Below are 20,918 nucleotides of genomic sequence, written 5' to 3'. Positions count from 1 at the left end.
ACACCTAAACCACCCAAAGTCAATGGTAAACACACCTTCTGCCAACCCACTAAACAGTGCCCTCCTTTGATATTTTTGCGGCCTTTCCAGAGGAAACCTCTCCTAATCTTGTCAATGGCTTTGATGACCCATTTGGGGCATTGAAGTGCAATAAGGTGGTAAACTGGAATAGCTGAGAGTACAGATTTGACAAGAGTAGCCCTACCAGCCGGGTGAATAAGAGCAGCTTTCCAACCAGGCAATCGATCTGCAACCTTTTCAACTAGAGGGAGAAGGTCCCTCTTGGAGAGCTTTCTAATAGACAAAGGCAGGCCCAAGTACTTGCAAGGAAAATTCACCAAATTACAAGATAGCATCTCTTGGATTGCCAAAACCTCCTGGTCATTGCAGCAAATCAGAGTAAATGAGCTCTTTGCTAAATTAGTAACAAGTCCTGAGGCTTCACCGAAAACCTGCAAAACTTGTTTGACTGTCTCCCAGTCACTCCTCACCGGATGCATAAAAAGAACCACATCATCGGCGTATAATGAAATTCTCTGTCCAATTCCCCGACGAAGCAGCGGTTGTAACAAACCATAGCTCTCAGCCTTCAAGATTATTGAATTTAGAACGTCCATAACACACACAAAGAGCATAGGCGATAAAGGGTCTCCCTAATGGAGACCCCGTTGATGGTAAATCAACTCTCCCGGTTCACCGTTAACCAAAACTCTAGTAGAAGAAGAGCGTAGCAACTTTGCCAACAAATTACACCACCAAGCGTCAAAACCAAGATGTTGTAAGACCTCCAAAAGGAAAGGACATGAAACTGAATCAAAGGCCTTGGTGATGTCAAGCTTTAGGAGCACTCTCGGTTCCTTTTGCCTGTGCAAAACTCGAGCCATCTGTTGCACAAGAACAAAGTTATCCAAAATGTATCTACCTTTCACGAACGCACTTTGATTAGGTGACACAAGCTGCGAAAATTTCCCTGATAACCAATTAGCCAGCAGCTTAGTGATGATCTTGGCGAAACTATGGATCAGACTTATGGGGCGAAAATCTTTTACCTCCTCCACATCAACTTTCTTGGGCAGCAGGGTAATATATGCAGAATTGAGGAGAAAAAGTCTACTATCATCACCCTGAAACAGTCTATTCACAGCAGCCATAAAATCTACTTTGATAATTTGCCAAGCCATCTTGTAGAATCTACCTGTAAAGCCATCTGGCCCGGGAGCTTTATCTGAAGGCATGGATTTGATGGTGTTCCAAATTTCTTCCTCATCAATAATCCGGTCTAACTCGGTAAGATCAACAGCTGATCGATGAAAGGATTGAAGATCAAGAGTGAAGTTACGTTGTCCCTCAGATCCCAACAAATTGCTGTAAAAATCCCAGACCACCTCAATCTTATCCTTCTGATCAGTGAACACCCTGTCCTCTTTCTTCAAACTGGCAATAAAGTTTTTCTTCTTCCTGTATCTAGCATGGTGCTGGAAATAAGCAGTATTGGCATCCCCCTCTTTGAGCCATCTCAGACCAGAACGCAGCCTTGCCCTGGTTCTCTCAAAGGAAGACAAGCCCAATATATGATGCTTAAGCTATCTCCGAAGCCAAATTTCCAGTGAGGACAGCAATCTTGAGTCCTGGGCAGATTCCAGTTGATGAATAATCTCCCTCGCAAGAAGAAGTTGTCGCTTGATATTGCATGTCTTCCTATGACTCCAAGATTGCAGATTTTTGGCAAGCCTCCGCAGCTTGTCTGCGAGCCTCTGTAAAGGGCAGACAGCCATAATCGGCTGCTCCCAGGACTGCTGCATAACCTCCATAAAGCCATCAAGTTTTGGCCAAAAACTTTCGAAATGAAACCGACGTTTACCCATGAAGGAGTCCCTCAAGCCCAGCAATAAAGGGCAATGATTTGAAATGGAAGAAGCCAAAGCTTGCAGAATGCAATCTGGGAACAGCTGGTCCCAATCAGTGGTCACAAAAACACGATCTAATCTGACAAGGGTTGGTGCTTCCCGCTCATTAGACCAAGTAAATTGTCTACCCAAAAGATCAATTTCCACCAACTCAAGCTCATTAAGAAGACGACGAAAACGGCCCATCATTGCCCTGTCAACATTTTGATTATTTTTGTCTTCCACTTTGTAAAAGAGGTTGAAATCCCCTCCAACAGCCCACGGTCCAACACGCGTAAGGTGAATGCTACGAAGTTCTTGTAGAAATTGCACCTTCAGGACGTCCGACTGTGGACCATAAACTCCAGTGAACCACAAGGGGGCCCTCACTCCGCCAGAACTGATGTTGGTAGTTTTGTTAGACCGTCTTCAACAGTTCATACATATGATCACTCAAAATACTATTTTTTACAATAAATTGCACTGAAGTTTAAATACAGACATATGGATAGGTAGGCTAGCAATCCCATCAGTTACCTTGTTGCCTTTGGTAGGCTGTGCTGCCATTTCGACATCTGGGTTTTGAATTGAAAAAATGTTCCTTATTTTGCTGATACTATTTTCTACAGTTTATTTTTTTTCTCCTGTCAGCTGCGAGCTGAAAGTTTTATACCATGTTCACGGAAACTTGTGACGTAGTGCTATCTTTACAGAAATTTTAAAAAGACTTCATAGAAAACAGTACTAAAAGCGCAAAGTATCATGAGAAATTCTCACGTCTGAATGATTTCCATTTGTCTCACCAAATGCTCCCCGCACAGTTTATTCTTCTACGGCAAAAGATAAACCGCATTGAAACAGAAGCAACGTGAAAAATCACGAGACATAAAAGATATTGTGGTACATGTAGCAGAACAAGTTCATCCAGCCTTCCAATGCCTAAGCTGTGATCTCAGCAGAATTCAAAATGTCGACGCTGGTAAGAGCAGAATTCAAAAAACTACGAAACAATCGATATCGGTAAGAGCTCTGCATAGTTCTAAGGGTTTTTCCACTGAAAATGTAGACTTATGCCTTGAATGTGAATATGAAACATTATCAAACTATATCTGGTTCATATGCTAAAGGTAATAATGCCTCTAATTGATATTGAGGGTGGACTTCATCTGCTGCACCACATATGGGAGGGCCCTGATGCTGTCATCGATAGATCTGTTGACACAGGATTCCAGTTCCTGAGTTGCATCTGTTTTCATCTTCTGGAGCTTGGCAGCTTCAAACTTATCTTGACAGACCATCAATGACCGGTTCAACCGTTCCTGAAGCAAAGGACAACGATTAACAAAGATATAGGTGGCATGCTAGTTTATTCTGAGAAACACATGCATAATCTAAACCCTAAATATGCCAAAACAAGGTTCCTATGAACCTACTAGAATATGAATTACAGTTAGGCAGCTACATTATTCATGTAGTTGTTTGCCTACAAAGGGTTTTCTGTTCAAAGTGACAAGATGCGTAGCATTGTGTCTGTACATGATTCCAGACATTAAGAGAACCATCTTCAATAACTCTGACAACCACTGATAAATAATAATCATTTCACGATAAAATAACCAGGTGAGAAACATACACTATTGGCCATCTTGTCGATAACAGTTAAAATTTGAACCTCAACAGAGCAGATGAAATGAAAGAGAAGGTTCTCATGTCAGAAGTATTACCTCCGTTCTCGAATATTTGTTATCAGCTAGTTCATTTTTGAACTAAAACACGACAAATAAAAAAGAACGGAGGAGTACAATGTACATAAGGATGAAGCAAAAAGTAAATTGCTGCAAGGGAGAACCTTATAAAACTCCTACTGCTGTATCATTAAGACCATTAAAGCATATTCATCGAACAAAAATAACTATGGCAACAAATATACTGCTCATGAAACCTAAAATTTCTAGGAATGGGACTTTCCATATGATAAGTAATTGCATACATGATTGATTGCATGAAACAAGTACACCATCACAGAGAACCAACAACATACAGCATGATTGTTGAGGTATTACTGCTCGTGACTGAACAGCATTGAAACTATCATGCGTACACAACTTGGAAAATAGTTCATTTACACACAGCATTAGTTTGGTTGCAAACATCAATAAAATCAGAGCAAAATGGAGGACACAAAACAAATATTAGTAACTTAAAGTCAGAAAGATTCCATAGTAAAAAGTTACAGCTATTAACTTCACTGCATCAAAAGATAGCCAATCATAATTTTAATACTACATAACACAAAGGAATTAAGTTACTAAAAAAGAATGAACAAAGAAAAACCTGATGCTATGTTATATTTGGGAAAAAATGATATTTGTAATGCAGGAAATTAGAAGTTAGAAGTACCTGAAACTTGGCCATCTCACTCTCAAAAACATTGTTGACAGCAAGGACAGGCATACCACAATTCTCCACACAATTGTTGATCGCTTCCTGAGTACGGCGCCGATCGAAGCAATCATATGCGCACTTGAAGTATGCTTGCTGGAAATAAATCAGAATAAAACAGAAATTCAAACAATATTTAGCACTCAAGTGTTTCGATTTGGGAGCATGCATCTTCCCCCTCCTACAAAGATATCAATCGTATCAGCAGTTTTTACTAATAAATCATCTCCAGTCCAATAGTTACTACTATTAGTGTTAGACTATGTGTGTGTGTGGGCCGGCACCACAGTTGAGCTGCCGGTTTATTAGGGTTAGGGTTAAGTCTCTATATATATGTACCCCCCTCCTCTATGCAATACATCAAGACATCACAGTTCTACATGGTATTAAATTAGGGTTTCCTTCCTCCCACTCCCACAGCCACCTACCACCCACCTCCAGCCAACGCTGCCACCCGGGAGGCTCAACCTTCCCTCACGATGGCGGCCCCCGTCGCACAGGGAGCAGTAGCTCCATCTCCCTGCTCTCCCATGACGAATCCCCTCCTCTGCAGCCGCCAGCAACCAGGCCACCACTGCTCCCTGGTCACTGCCGCCGTGGATCCTCCCCACTCTGACGCTCCCTCCCTCCCCATCTCCTTCGTGCTGGCTCCTGGCCACCTAGGCGCCACGACCATGGGCGCAAGCGCGGACGCCGGGCTAGGTGCGGCCACCGCCAACCTGGACGCGCTCGTCACCGTGGCCCTGGGCGCGCACACCACAGCGGCCCGGCGCGCCGCCACTCCTCTGCCCACAACCACCTCCCCAGGCTCTCTTCCCGGCCTCCGCCGCTCTCTAGTCACCACGGCCCTGGGCGCAGACGTCGCCGCCAGGGTGGGCGTGGACACCGAAATAGGCGCGTGGGCCGCCGCGGGCAGCGCGTGTCCAGGCACAGCCGCCACCACCATGGGCGCGGATCAGGCCGCCAGCGCCCTAGACCTCGCCGTCGCCGCCATGGCCGTGGATCTGGCCACCGGCTCCCTCTCCCGCTCCTCGCCAACGTCGCGCGCATAGGCGCATGCCTCCTGCCAGGGTTGTCCCGCGTGGGTCTCCTTATCGGCGCCGGCGTATTCGTGGGCACGGACGTCCCCGACAACGCTGTCGCGGTCGCCGACGGTCTCCTACCCGGTGACCTATAGCTCCGGTGGGCAGACCCCTGTTGCGCACGCTGTGTTCTCCCCCTACTGCGCACGCCGTCACCTCCCCTCCGGCGTGCTCTTCCCCGCGTTGTGTTTTCTGTTCCGGCGCACCGGCTGCTAGCATCCCTCGTTTGAGCCATCCTTGCAGCGCCTCTCTCCTTCAACCTTCACCTGTCGCCGGCGTAAACACCCCTTGCCAGGCTCGGCTGGACCCGCCCCGCTGCCCACCCCTTCTTCGTCGCTGCCACAACTGGATCCGTCGCTACCGCGGCTTTCCCGGCCGGATCCACCGCTGTCGCGACCTTCCCGACTATATTCGTCCTCCCTTTGGCCGGATCGCCGTCTTCATGGCTGGATCTGTTGTTGTCATGGCTTTCCGAACCAGATCCACCGATACCCCTTCTTTTCTACCGCGGATGCGGCCACCCTGACTGACGCAGACGCGTGCGCTGTCGCCGGCCTCCCTGGCGAGGCTCCTCGACGACCATGATGGAATAAGTCATGTGGTCTTTGTGTGGAGGGCAACAACTCTGCAACAGCATGTGTAGGATAACATGGTGGAGGACAGCATCTCTGCAGCAGTCAAAAGCAGCAGTTTTTTGCTGTAGTGGGGCAGCAGCACGCACTGCAACAGTGCAGTGCACAACAACAGCAGTGCAGTCTTTTTGACTGCACTATGGCAGCAGCAGGCAAGCAGTACAGTGTGGCAGGCAGTGCAGTGCACAGCAGCAACAGTGCAGTCTTTTTGACTGCGCTGTGGCAGCAGCAGGCAGGCAGTTCAGTGCAGTCTTTTGACTGCACTTTAGCATCTAAAGGACAGCACATATGTGCTGCGGTGTGTGGTGTAGTGTGTAGTGTATTCTAGTGCAGCCCCGAGGGCTATAAATATGTGTCCCCAACCCTTCTAAGGGTATGACATTGTGTAGTGTTTGAGGAAATAAACAGAAAATGGCCCCAACTCATAGTGTCATCCTCCTGATGAGAGTTAGAGTTCCTCTACTTACAATTGGTATTGGAGCCAAACTATCCTGCAGCCTAAACATCTCGTGCTCATCTCCTTCCCGCGCCTCTCCCCACACTCAGTCGGCAGCAAGAGCTCCAATTGTTCCTTCCTCTCCTGCTCAGACGAGCAGCCTTTTGTCTGAGACAGCCTCTTCCACACGCAGCGACCCCTCACTAGCCCACCATGTCCCTACGCTCGGCCACTTCGAGTGTGCGGCGCCAGCAGGAAGCCGAGGTCGCCGCGGCACAAGAACGCGAGCGAGCAGCAGCGGCTGCAGCGACAGCGGCGAGGGCAGCACGGCTGGCGGCAGCGGAACTGGCAGCAGCGAGAGCGGAAGTAGAAGCAGCGGAGGCGGCGGATGCTGCACGTGTGGTGGCAGCAGAACTCGAGGTTCTGCGCGGCAGTAGAGCTGGCAGCTCTGCTTCTGTCGACTACAACACCGACGAAGAGCTCAGGCTGGCGAGGGAAGCAGCGCGAGAGCAGGCGGCACAGTGGGCAGCCGCGCATCCCCATGGGGGCGCGCGTGGCGGCAGCCCAGATAGGCGCTGACACGCTGACGGCGCTCCGGGCGAGGGCGCACGCGGCGGCAGCCCAGACGGGCGTAGACGCGCCGGGGGTGCTCCCGGCGGCGGCGACCGAGTCGACGGAGATCGCGACCTCTACAGGCAGCACGACTCTCCCTCCCCGGATCGGTACCATGGTCGCCGCATGGCCCAGGCCATTGTCAGGGACATCGGTCCCGGCGGTGGGTGGCCTACCCTCACCAAGACCAACTACGTCGAGTGGGCCGCGGTGATGAGGGTACGGCTCCAGGTTCGCCACATGTGGGAAGCAGTTCGGTACAGCGATGTCGACTACCACAAGGATCGGCGGGCGCTGGATGCCTCATTGTTGCAGTCCCGTCCGAGATGCAGTTTTCGCTTTCCCAAAAGCGGACTGCCAAGGAGGCCTGGGACGCCATCGCTGCGACCCGCATCGGCAGCGACCGTGCCCGCAAGACCACACTGCAGGCACTTCGCAAGGAGTGGGAGAACCTGGCCTTCAAGCCAGGTGAGGATGTTGATGACTTTGCTCTCCGCCTCAACACTCTGTTGCAGAAGATGGTGCAGTTCGGTGACGACACCTACGATGAGGAGAGAGCTGTTGAGAAGCTCTTCCGTTGCATCCCCGAGAAGTACAAGCAGATTGCTCGCTCGATCGAGTCTCTGCTAGACCTCTCCACGATGACGATCGAAGAGGCGATAGGTCATCTCAAGGTGGTCGACGGCGACGAACCACAGGCTCCCTCTGGGCCTATCACTATCGGCAGGAAGCTACATCTCACTCGGGAGCAGTGGGAGGCCTGCCAGGGTGACAAGAAGGGGAAGTCCTCCTCGACACGAGGCCGCAAACGCGGCAAGCCGCGCAAGGCGCGTGGAGGCGCCCAGGCCGGGGCGCGAGGACATGCTGAGGGTGGTGCCCGTGAAGGTGCCCAAGGCGGCGCCGTCGGCAACAAGAAGTCGGCACGAGACGACAGCTGTCACAACTGCGGCAAGCTTGGCCACTGGGCCAGGGACTGTCGACAGCCACGACGTGGCCAGGCCAACGTCGCACAGGCGAAGGCGGAGGAGGAGGCCCTGCTCCTGGCACATGCAAGCATCGAGCCATCTCCAGCGACACCGGCCGCAGCGGCACTACTCCACCTTGATGAGTCGAAAGCACGCGCTTTCCTCGGCGACGGCTCCAACAAGGACATGATCGAAGGATGGTGCCTCGACACCGGCGCCACTCATCACATGACCGGCCGACGGGAGTTCTTCACCGAGCTTGACTCTAGCGTCTGAGGCTCCGTCAAGTTTGGGGACGCCTCCGGCGTAGAGATCAAGGGCGCCGGCTCAGTCGTCTTCACCGCCACGTCTGGTGAGCACAGGTTGCTCACCGGAGTCTACTACATCCCCGCGTTGAGGAACTCTATCATCAGCTTGGGACAGCTGGATGAGAACGGTTCACGCGTGGAGGTCGAGCACGGAGTCATGAGGATCTGGGATCCCTCTCGACGCCTTCTTGCCAAGGTACGCAGGAGTCCAAATCGGCTTTACATCCTCAATGTGAAGGTGGCACAGCCTTGCTGCTCGTCGAGACGACGGGGCATGGCAGTGGCACGAGCGCTTCGGGCACCTTAACTTCGAGGCCCTGAAGCGGCTCAGCGCCAAGGAGATGGTAGGAGGCCTGCCGTGCCTTGACCATGTGGAGCAATTCTGCGATGTCTGCGTGTTGACAAAGCAGAGACGGCTCCCCTTTCCCCAGTAGTCGAGCTTCCGAGCCAAGGAGAGGCTCGAGCTCGTGCATGGGGACTTGTGTGGCCCGGTGACACCAGCCACACCAGGAGGACGACGCTACTTCTTGCTGCTTGTCGACGATCTCTCCCGCTACATGTGGGTGATGATCCTTGGCAGCAAGGGAGAGGCTGCGAACGCCATCAGGCGTGTGCAGGTCGCTGCGGAGGCGGAGTGCGGTCGCAAGCTGCGCGTGCTGCGCACCGACAACGGCGGCGAATTCACGGCGACTGAGTTCGCGTCGTACTGCGCGGATGAGGGCGTTCAGCGCCACTACTCCGCGCCGTACAGCCCGCAGCAGAACGGCGTTGTCGAGCGGCGCAACCAGACGGTTGTGGGGATGGCTCGGGCTCTCCTCAAACAAAGGGGAATGTCGGCTGTCTTCTGGGGAGAGGCGGTGGTGACAGCGGTCTACATCCTCAACCGCTCGCCCACCAAGGCACTCAACGGGATGACACCATACGAGGCTTGGCATGGGCGCAAGCCGACGGTCTCTCACCTACGGGTCTTCGGCTGCCTCGCGTTCACCAAGGAGCTTGGCCACATCGGCAAGCTCGACGACAAGAGCACCCCGGGGGTGTTCATTGGCTACGCGGAGGGCTCGAAGGCCTACCGCATTCTTGACCCAGGAACACAGCGTGTGCGCACGGCGCGCGACGTAGTTTTCGACGAAGGGCGAGGATAGGCGTGGGACAAGGCGGTGGACGACGGCACGACTCCGACGTACAACGACTTCACCATCGAGTACGTCCACTTTGAGGGAGCTGGGGGAGTAGGCAACTCTTCTCCGAGCAGGTCTACCCCAGCCCCCAAGTCTCCACCGACTCCAGCGCCACGCTCTCCAGCTATGGCTACAACGAGCTCTTCACCACCACGCACTCCAGCCACGACTCCGGCTACAGCGAGCTCTTCGCCACCACGTACTCCAGCACCGACGGTACCCTCTCCAGGAACGTCTTCTCCGACACCAGCTCGTGTCGAGCACGATCCAGTGGAGCTCGTGACCCCGCTCTTCCGCGACGAGGAGCGCGTCGACGCGTGCTACGACGGCGAGCCGTTGCGGTATCGAAGGGTGGAGGGCCTTCTCATCGACCCATCGGTGTCGGGCCCTGCGTCTCGCATTCTGGCAGGAGAGTAGCATCTTGCATGCGACGATGGTGAGCCTCGGTCTTTCGCGGCGGCCGAGAAACATGCGGCTTGGCGTGCCGCGATGCAATCGGAGATGGACGCGGTTGAGACGAACCGCACTTGGGAGCTCGTTGATCTCCCTCATGGTCATCGTGCGATCACCCTTAAGTGGGTGTTCAAACTGAAGAGGGATGAAGCCGGCGCCATCGTCAAGCATAAGGCTCGCTTGGTGGCACGCGGTTTCTTGCAGCAGGTGGGGATCGACTTCGACGATGCCTTCGCCCCTGTAGCACGGATGGCGCTGGCAGATTAGGAGGGCTGGCATGTTCATCACATGGATGTCAAGTCGGCGTTTCTTACGGCGACTTAAAGGAGGAGGTCTATGTACACCAGCCGCCAGGTTTTGCGATCCCTGGCAAGGAGGGCAAGGTGTTGCGCCTGCGCAAGGCCCTATACGGCTTGCGACAGGCACCAAGGGCGTGGAATGCCAAGCTGGATTCCACGCTCAAGAGGATGGGCTTCATGCCAAGCCCGCACGAGGCGGCCATCTATCGGCGGGGCAATGGAGAAAATGCCCTGCTGGTGGGTGTCTACGTCGACGACTTGGTGATCACCGGCGCCAAGGATGCAGAGGTGGCAGCGATCAAGGAAGAGATGAAGGACACCTTCCAAATGAGTGACCTAGGGCATCTCTCCTTCTACCTGGGGATTGAGGTGCACCAGGGAGACTCCGGGATCACACTTCGCCAGACCGCCTATGCCAGGCGCATTGTTGAGCTGGCTGGGCTCACCGACTGCAACCCAGCTCTCACTCCGATGGAGGAGAGGCTGAAGCTGAGTCGCAACAGCACGACGGAGGAGGTGGATGCTACTCAGTACCGGCGTCTTGTGGGGAGCCTTCGCTACCTCGTCCACACACGGCCTGACTTGGCATACTCCGTCGGCTACGTTAGTCGGTTCTTGCAGCGACCGACGACGGAGCATGAGCAGGCTGTGAAGAGGATCATCCGCTATGTTGCGGGGACTCTCGACCACGGTCTCTACTACCCGAGGTGCCCTGGGGAGGCACACCTTGTCGGGTACAGCGACCACGCCGGCGACATTGACACTAGCAAGAGCACAAGTGCCTCATTAGCTGGCAGTCGGTCAAGCAGCAGGTGGTGGCCATGTCCAGCTGCGAGGCCGAGTACATAGCGGCGTCTACTGCTTCGACTCAGGCGCTCTGGCTGGCTCGACTGCTCGGTGATCTCCTCGGGAGAGACACTGGAGCGGTGGAACTCAGGGTGGACAGTCAGTCCGCTCTGGCATTGGCCAAGAATCCCGTGTTCCATGAACGGAACAAGCACATCCGGCTGAGATACCATTTCATCCGAGACTGCTTGGCTGAAGGGAGCATCCATGCACGCTACATCAACACCAAGGATCAGCTTGCGGACTTGCTCACCAAGCCCCTTGGGAGGATTAAGTTACTTGAGCTTTGTTCCAGGTCTGGGATGACTAAACTTTCCCACAAGACGACGCACAAGTCTTAGGGGGATAATGATGGAATAAGTCATGTGGTCTTTGTGTGGAGGGCAACAACTCTGCAACAGCATGTGTAGGATAACATGGTGGAGGACAACATCTCTGCAGCAGTCAAAAGCAGCAGTCTTTTGCTGTAGTGGGGCAGCAGCACGCACTGCAACAGTGCAGTGCACAACAGCAGCAGTGCAGTCTTTTTGACTGCACTATGGCAGCAGCAGGCAAGCAGTATAGTGTGGCAGGCAGTGCAGTGCACAGCAGCAACAGTGCAGTCTTTTTGACTGCGCTGTGGCAGCAGCAAGCAGGCAGTTCAGTGCAGTCTTTTGACTGCACTTTAGCATCTAAAGGACAGCACATATGTGCTGCAGTGTGTAGTGTAGTCTAGTGCAGCCCCGAGGGCTATAAATATGTGTCCCCAACCCTTCTAAGGGTATGGCATTGTGTAGTGTTTGAGGAAATAAATAGAAAATTGCCCCAACTTATATTGTCATCCTCTTGATGAGAGTTAGAGTCCCTCTACTTACAGACCGGTCGCGGAATGAAGCAAGAAGGCCCTCAGGTTGCTACTGTCCTTTTGTGCCGCCTCGTCGATCGTTGACACTCGAACGTTGACCCCTCCCGAAGAATAGGCTACTGCTGCGTGTCTCCTGACAACGTCCACCTCGACTTCGGCTACCTCGACATCTAGGGGCTATCGTCTTCTTGGAGCGCACACCAGTCTCTACTCCAGCCGCAACACTCGCACCCTCACGACGTTGCGACTGCGGGGGGATTTCAACACATCAGCTCCTACCTTCGACTTCTACTCCAGTCTCATCGTGTGTGGTGCCCCATTGCGACTGCGGGGGATGTTAGACTATGTGTGTGTGTGGACCGGCACCACTGTTGGGCTGCCGGCCCATTAGGGTTAGGGTTAAGTCTCTATATATATGTACCCCTCCTCTATGCAATACATCAAGACATCACAGTTCTACAATTAGTCCAATCCCTTTTCGGTCATTAATACAAAACAAAGCTGACACTAGCAGAGAAAAAACATGCACCAAAAACTATATTCACATATCTCAAAAATTAGCATTCAATGACCACTACTGCAACGCTGCTCTTCCAACATTCCTACGTCCTGCAGCAACATCTACCAAATTTGCACACTAGCAAATAAACATATTCAGGGACTTGTAATTGCATCAGAACAAAATAAAGTACCCAAGACCTGCACAACCCAAAACCTCTAATACTTCGCATCAGAGTATCAGACTAATGGGTCAGTACCCCAATCGGTAACATCTAAAGAATCAGATAAATTTCAACCAAAAGAATAAGATTATTTATCGCCTTCCTCCACCCTACATTCCCTGTTAGAATACGAAACCCCGAAATCCGACCAAATTAAAAGATTACGAAGCCTACCAGGCAACCGCAGCTATTTTGCTCTACCCCAAATCCAACCAAAGCTCTACTACCAATCCAAGAGTACAAAGCCTACCAAGCAACTGCAGCTATCTTGCTCCACCCTCCCCAACACTACAACCAGTGGCAGACCCAGCCGAAAATTTCAGGTAAGGCGGACCAATTGTCTACAAAACTCGATCTAGACGTGTGTATAGCAAACTTATACTAATTCATCACATAACAATTATGTTCTATCGGTAATTTGACAAATAAGTAGTGTAGGCAAAGGTTGAAGATGATTACTAGTTTACCACAAGAAGATTTGTTTTTCAATCCATATCATTTACATTTACCATACACGAAATGATCTAAACAAATCATAGACAACCTAAGTGTGATTTCAGCATCATCTAAAAACCCCAGATCAAGCAACCACAAAAAAGCCACCTAACATCACCATTCACCAAAAAGGAAAACACAAAACAACAAACACCTAGGCAACCACAGAAAATCCCCCAACTAGCCGCTGTCCTCTGGCGGGCGGGCAAGCGCGAAAGGACTGGTTGGGGTGGGGAGCCGCGGCTCGACGGCTGGCCGTCTCCTGCTACCCGCTGGCCTCACGCAGCCACTAGCCTACCACGAGTCCACAGGAAAGGGAGGGCGAGGTCCGGAGATTAAGTTGTCGATGGGAACCACCGGAGGCTGGAGGTGGGAGTGGGAGGTCCGGAGGGGAGATGGTGGACGGTGCGCCGGCGCAGCGAGGACAAGCCGCGGCCAGCCGCCAGCGTCGTCCGAAGACGGGACCGAGGCGGGACATCTAGAACCACCCCAGAACTCTTACCTGCATGGTGAAGTTGACGTGGTCCTGGATGCCGGCGAGGTGCTGTTGGACGGTAGCGTTGGCCTCCTCCAGCTTCCGCTGGATACGCTCCGTCACGACCTGCTCTCCCATCGCGCCGCAGCCGCCGCTCGCCTGATTGCTTCTAGAGGCCTTTGCGGCGAAATAGTTGGAGGACAAATGGAGCAGAAAAAAAAAAGCTTTTGCGGCCAAATAGTTGGAGGACAAACGGAGCAGAAAAAAAAACTTACTGGGGGAGCGAATGTCCTCCCATTATCACTTCTCTATGAACAACGCAATGGGCTAGGTTGTCTCTCCTAGAACTGTCATATGATTGTTCTGCCTCCCGTCAATCTATTTGTACCCATGTATACATTGTTCCTGTTTGTTTCGACTTTTTGTAGCTTCTGGCCACCAAAAACTGCTGCGAACTGCCAAACACTCAGCTTTTCAGCCAGCTTCTATAAAATTCGTTTGAGTAAAACCATTCAAAATTAACATAAACATATAATCGGTTGAGTCGTCGCAATAGTAGTAATCCGTCACTTTATAGATCCTAAACCCCATGGTCAACTTTATCTTCCCCCGCACGTAATCCTAATGATACTCAGATTCTCTACACAGCCAGATTCTCCCCACAGCTAGATTCTCAGAAAAGCTATCTGAAAAAAGCTAAACCAAACATGCCCAATTATTGTTTTTCACCCGCGCCGCTCGCAACCGCCCTCCAAATTCGTGAAACCCTACCGCGCTCGTTCGCAACCCCCACCCACCCTCACTCACTCCCTCCCTGCGAGCAAGGTGGTGGACGGAATGCCTCTGCCTCGCTTTCTCAGACATGTCGTCCTCGCCCCCCGTTGTCTCCTCACTCTCCAGCCTTAGTCGTGTGGCCAAGTCTCCCTTTCCGCCCGCCTCTCGCTCTCGACACTCCTACACGCGCCGCCCGCGGCGGCGGTGCGCATGCAGGCTCAGCCGCAGATGAAAGGGAAATGTGCCCTTATACCATTTCTTTAGTGTTTTGGTGATTAAATGTTCAACACATTGTCTTTGGACTAACATCTTGATGTATGAGCATAAGCACAAGTATTTGAATAACAAATTGAGAAACATGGGAGAAGTGCATATGTGTGTATACTGCAAGTCCCATTGTATGGAGGAACAAAGTTATAATTCTAGCACTTAGTAAATTATTTGAGTGGCTAACAATATTCATCTAAGTGCTAGGAAACTCTCCAAGTCGAGACAACTTGAAATGAAGAAAATTGGCTAATGTAACACCCTAAAGTTTAGGGTATAAAAATTTCTTTGCTCTATACTCAAAATTCAAGTGTTACTCTATATTTTCCTTGCTTTTCTTTTCTTTTTTTCTAAAATAATGTAGAGTTATTTTGTTATATGTTGGCATGAGCCTAGCGAAGTGAGCCCTAGAGGTGATTTGGTTGTTGCATCCATGATGTTGCATATTGTTGCAAAAAGTGTTTGAAACATGTTAATATAGCTTGTAGAAGTTTTCGGTAAATTTTCATATTTTTCTGAATATTTTTCTATTTTTCGAGAACAAAAATATATTTATTTTATGCACTTAAAAACATTTTCAAAAGTTATAAATATGGTTTTTGAGTTCAATGGGTGCCAAATCATGCGTAGGAATTTTCCTAGAATTTTTTAAACCGTTGAGATATTTTTCGAACATTAAAAACAATTTTAGCCTTTTCTAGAATTATTTTAAATTTAAAAATAGATTTGTTGGGGGCCTTCGGCTTCCGAAGGTCCTCAAAAACGTGATTTGACAATGTTTCTGGAGTGCAATACATGAGCAGGTACCTTCGGACATGGACCCTTCGGACTTGAGTCAAAATCGTTGTGTGAAGAAACACAAGAAGAACTAAGGATGGAACAGAGCCGAAGCTGTGTGCAAGGGAGCTTCGGCATGTTGGCAGGAAAAAAGAAACCGACTTAAAGAGGAAAAGACTATCTAGACCCCGATAAATTACTATAGAACTATTATCAAATGCAAAGGGCCTAGATGTAATTTTGCATGGGCTGCGGCCCGTGCCTATAAATAGATGAACAGTACTCTCGTACTGTTCACGCTGACTTGGCATTTGCTTTTGCGTCACGCTTGTACTTTTGCTTTCTTTCAAGCCGAAGGTACATTTGTGATTTAATGTCATTTCTATTTTTCCATGTTAACAAAATAGAAATGAGCTAATAATGACATATAAATGTTCATGCTATCTTTCGTATTTCATGTGTTTCTCATTATTCACTATCATATGCCGTAATGATGAAGGTATGTCCTTCATGACCTTCGTCCGAAGATCGTTATATCCCAAGGGAAATAATGCTTCGAAGGACGAAGAACATTAATCATTTAACTTTCTTTTGTGTTGCCTTGTTCTTAATTCATAGCATTTGAGAACAAGTCCCCAACATTGGCGCCCACCTCCGGTGAACCCTTTTTGACCACCTTCGGCAAGCATCAACCTTCGTCATGCCGCCAAAGAAAGCTTCAGCAACAGGGGCTGCTGCTCTGCAGCCGCTGGACCCGAACCAGGAGACCCTTTCTCTTCGGGAAGCCCGAAGCCAGGAGAGGAAGGCCACCAGTCCAACGCCTCAGGAGGACGATTTGGACCAAGAAATCAGGAACATGGATATGCTGCATCAACAAGTGCAAAGGAAGAAAGAAAAGATGGCCCGGCTAGCTGACCTACAAAGGCAGATAGACGAAGCCTCTGAAGAAGTTCGTCATCTTACGCAAGATGAGCAGAACCGGAGGCCCCAGTACAGAGAGCTTCACCAAGAGGGCTTCGTCAACGAGGATGACTGGTATGAGTATTTCCATCATGGAAATTTTGCTTTTGATGATGCTTCTCCTCTGTCAGCAGAACTGCAGGCTACACCTTGGCCCCCGTCTTATAAACCACCCCAGCTCCCAATGTATGACGGACACTCAGATCCGAAGCAATTTCTGATGAGCTACGAAGCAACCATATCTTCATATGGTGGCAATACTGCAGTCATGGCGAAATCCTTCGTCATGGCAGTCAAAAATGTTGCACAGACCTGGTACTCTTCTCTTCGGCCAGGAACAATCACATCGTGGCAAAACCTGAAGGACATGCTCATCACTAGCTTTCAAGGGTTTCAGACGAAGCCGGTCATTGCTCAAGCTTTATTCCAGTGCACTCAGGATCATGAAGAATACCTTCAGGCATATGTCCGAAGGTTCTTACGACTGAGGGCGCAGGCGCCAACGGTGCCTAATGAAATTGTTATTGAGGCCATGATTAAGGGGCTTCGGCCAGGACCTACAGCCCAATACTTCGCCAGGAAACCCCCTCAGACCCTGTAGAAACTGCTTCAGAAGATGGATGAATATATCCGAGCAGATAATGACTTTCGGCAAAGGAGGGAGGAAGCTTACAGGTTCTCCGAAATGACCAGGGGCTTCAGAGGGAGAATCCACCCTAGGCACGTCAGATCTATCCATTCTACTCAAAATGACGATAGGGGAAGTCAGCAACAAAGGTCGCAGTATTCCTCTCAGGCTTCGGGACAGCAACAGAACTATCCTCGGCCCCCAGCTCCAAGGGGCAGAGGCGCCAGGGGCTTCGGAGGAAGGTTTGGGGATCAGCCCAGGAAATTTACTGCCTATTTTGCGGTGAGGACAAGGGCCATACTACCAGGATGTGCCATGTCACCATTCAAAAACAGAAAGAGATAGCAGAAGCTGCAGCCCAACAGAGCCAGCCGAAGCAGGTTATGCATACTGCTTCGTACCACTCACCATACATTCCAAAGTATGTGGGTAACCATCCTACAGTTTATGTTGCTTCGGCAAGCCAACCTCAGGCATCTTGGCAACAGCCCCCATCTCCACCACCAATGCAACCCGCTTATCCCCAAGGCCAGCAGCCAGAAGGGAGCCAGCACAATCACCAGAAGAGAGACTTTAGGGAGCAGTCCGAAGCTCGCACAGTCAACAGTACTGTGCCAGAATCAAAGCACATCTACTAAGATATATCCTACCTCTGAAACAACTTTTACATCTGTTATCATTTACCTTTTCAATAAAGAACAATCATTGAAAACTTAGTTCTTTTGTTGTTTTCAGTTTCTTGTAATAGCTTAGTCATTATCATAATGAATATACCTTCTTCAAACATCGACGAAGTTCTAAAGGAATACATTACAAGCTATTGTCGAAGCAACAAAAGTCGTTCTTAAGGGAACGCAGCGTAAGTTTTCTGCTCAAAAGTCGTTCCAAAGGGAATGCAGAGCTTACAGCGAAAAATAAACGCTGATACCGCCGAAATAAAAGGCGAAGAAGCTCCTAAGGGAGGCTTACAGCGAAAAATAAACGTTGATACCGCCGAAATAAAAGGCGAAGAAGCTCCTAAGGGAGGCTTACAGCGAAAAATAAACGCTGATACCGCCGAAATAAAAGGCGAAGAAGCTCCTAAGGGAGGCTTACAGCGAAAAATAAACGCTGATACCGCCGAAATAAAAGGCGAAGAAGCTCCTAAGGGAGGCTTACAGCGAAAAGTCAGCGCTGCTATACCGAAAAATAAGCGGTGAAGCCGAAAAATAAACGGCAAAAAGATTGTGTGCTTCACTGGAGAATGTGTGTGCACCTTCGACGCAAATATCATTTTGCATGTCATTACATCATTACATCATGTGCATAACATAGCATCATACATCATATTGCATCAATGGCACAAGAAGGGGATGCAATGTTGACCTTCGGAAAGGTAGACAATGTTGACCTACAATATTGAGCTTCGGAGATTGTTTCGAAGAAGTGCCAAGGCACAAAATAAGTTTTCAAGAAATACAGCTTCGACACTTTAATATGAAAAGGAGATCCATTGTTCACGAAGCATAATGTTTTTCCGGAAACTATATATTTTTACGGAATATGAATATTCTTCACGAAGCATGAAAAGAAGGGAAGGTGTTTTTTCGCCGAAGGCTCAAAAACGGTATGTACGTAAAGTTTCATGCATCGTAAAGAATTGAATTATAAATAGCTTATATATTACATTCAGAATTATAATATTACACACATTGTCCAGCAAATATTACATTCCAAATGTCTTTACAATAACAGCTAATCTTCTTTTAAAACTACTTCTGCAGCTTCGTTTAATAGTTGATCAAGAACTTTATCCATAATAGCTTCGGTCATTTTTATAATTTCATCATCTTCCTTTGCTTTGGGGTCCGCCAATGGCTCGACGAGCTCTGGGGGAGGAGATAGTGCGGCTGCGAGGCAAAGCGTAAATGAGTTCGAAGTCATAAAATTAGAACATAGTAAAATTAGAACATAAAGTCAAAAGCTATTAATCAATACCTATTCGCCTCTCGAGATCCGCACTTTTCTCAGCGGCCTCTGCTACTTCTCTAGCATCGTGAATACCTTTTTCACTTTTTCTTATAATTTCTTGAGCCATCTCCCGAACGCCATTTTCTCAGATGTCGGTGAAAATTTTTCCACCAACCAAACTTGCTTCGGCCGAAGGGTCTTTTATATCTTCAATAGATAGGGCAGCCTCGGTTTGCGCCAAGGATTTCACATGTTCGCAGCCTCTTCTCTCCAAGATAGCAGCAATCCCCCTAGCACTCGATAAGGCGCATATGTCCCCACGGCCACTCAAAATTTCTTCAAAAGCTTCGGCCTCGCCGTTGATCCAGTCGATTGGACCTTCGGGATCTCCCAGTACGAAGTTGCCTTCATTCGAATATGCGCTGACGCTGGCGAAACTGGTCTTAATTGTTTCCACACATTTCATGGATTTTTCATAACATCTTTCTTTTGAAGACCGAAGTTCTGCAGTTGTTTTCTCCCAGTGATTCTTCCAGTAATCGCTGGCGTCTCGGTCAGCTTCGGTAGTTGCACACTTTAATTTCGCTTCAGCCAGCTGTTTTTGAAGATTTTCAATTTCGCACTTCTGGGCTTCAGCTTGGGCCTTGGAAGCAGCTTCGTCTTCTTTTATTTTGTTAAGCAATGAATTTAATATTTTATCTTTCTCAAGACCTTCGTTCCTAAGCTCAATCACTTCGGAACGAAGGTTATTGAATGCCATGGTACATCCCTCGTCTTCAGCGTTTTTCTGCGCCCTGAGGGCATTGCTAAGAATAAGGCCCTGCAAAAGGAATGTGGTATTAAGAAATATACACACGAATTTTTAAGCACACAAAAAGTTTACTTTCTCACCTTTAAGCTGTTGTACGCTAAGCTGTCGGCCAATTCATCTTTTGACAAAACTGAGAGCCCGTCTTCTAGAGTTGGGAATCCGAAGCTTCTTGCCATCTCCCGGCAGACAGAGATCTCCTTGCTGTCTGGGAGACAATACAAGAAGTCTTGTTCTCCGCTGCCATTGAATATCAACGCCCCTTTTGGATATTTTAATTTCTGGGCATAATGATGAGCTTCTCGCTTTTCCTCTTCAGATAGCATTTTGCCCGAAGCATGTCATACAATATAATCAGGCAATTTGGAGGTTGCTTCGGGAGTTGAAGAGAGAGTTTTTTAGACAGAATTTGTCTTCAAACCCTAGAAATATATATGGCTGGAACCCTCTGGTCGAGCCCTTTCCAAATCTCGAAACCATTTCCCCAGATTCGACCCACAATTCCCGGAATTGCTCGCCGAAGTTCGGGGTGGTTCCAACTCCGGCGAACAATTACTTTCGATCCGTGCGTCGTTGGCGAAATCCGAGAGTACCGCTGTGTTCGTCTCATCAAGAGCTTCGTCCTGGTGTTTTTGATTTGTCGATCCGGCCTCTAGTTCACCGTCAATCAACGGATTTCTTCTCGGCTCCAGCGAAATTCGTCTTCTCCAGTGAGCAAACTCCATTGTTTATCTCCCCATTCTTCGTTTTCTCCACCGCGAGGTCGCAGCCCTCTCTCTCTCTCCCATCCCCTTACTCTCCCCCCTGGCCGAGCCCCTTCCCCCCACGGCCGGCGACGGTGACCCCATGGCCGGCCCCGTTGTCACACCTGGATTTAAGGGCAAATCCAAGCGTGAATCAAATGTGTGCTAGGATCAAGTCTCACACATATGATGACTCATGGTACAAAAACAGATGTCACATCTTTACTATATAATAGGAGTTCTGTTCAAAAATAACTAAATAATTACATCATACAAAGACGATGATCCAGCAACCATAGTTGACTGGGAGACGGCGACCTAGACCTCTCATGA

The 20,918-nt window shown here is 49.6% G+C and overlaps 1 protein-coding gene across 2 annotated transcripts; it reads right to left on the bottom strand.

Annotated features, from left to right (window-relative positions):
- Window positions 1-2,738: 2,738 nt before the first annotated feature.
- LOC100194156 (uncharacterized) lies at window positions 2,739-14,034 on the bottom strand. Of its 2 annotated transcripts, XM_020551307.2 has the most exons (4): window positions 13,954-14,034; window positions 13,706-13,855; window positions 4,287-4,424; window positions 2,739-3,205 (listed from the first exon to the last, which is right to left on the bottom strand). In XM_020551307.2, exons 2-4 carry the CDS (start codon window positions 13,814-13,816, stop codon window positions 3,026-3,028), a joined length of 429 nt encoding a protein of 142 aa, XP_020406896.1. In that variant the 5' UTR covers window positions 13,817-13,855; window positions 13,954-14,034; the 3' UTR covers window positions 2,739-3,025. The 2 variants fall into 2 exon arrangements, with proteins under 2 accessions (XP_020406896.1, NP_001132678.1); NM_001139206.1 differs by lacking the exon at window positions 13,954-14,034 and having other exon boundaries at window positions 2,757-3,205; window positions 13,706-13,862.
- Window positions 14,035-20,918: the final 6,884 nt, after the last annotated feature.

The sequence above is a fragment of the Zea mays genome, chromosome 4 (assembly GCF_902167145.1).
Source record: "Zea mays cultivar B73 chromosome 4, Zm-B73-REFERENCE-NAM-5.0, whole genome shotgun sequence".
Taxonomy (NCBI): Eukaryota; Viridiplantae; Streptophyta; class Magnoliopsida; order Poales; family Poaceae; genus Zea; species Zea mays.
This window is presented reverse-complemented; position numbering and strand designations above follow the sequence as displayed.

What these genes read in the sequence shown, in the direction of transcription:
- LOC100194156 (XM_020551307.2), bottom strand. Translation starts at nt 13,816, where the DNA reads ATGGGAGAGCAGGTCGTGACGGAGCGTATCCAGCGGAAGCTGGAGGAG. An exon ending in ACGTCAACTTCACCATGCAG is followed by an intron (nt 4,425 to 13,705) that starts GTAAGAGTTCTG and finishes ATTTATTTCCAG; the next exon opens with CAAGCATACTTCAAGTGCGC. An exon ending in GTGAGATGGCCAAGTTTCAG is followed by an intron (nt 3,206 to 4,286) that starts GTACTTCTAACT and finishes CCTTTGCTTCAG; the next exon opens with GAACGGTTGAACCGGTCATT.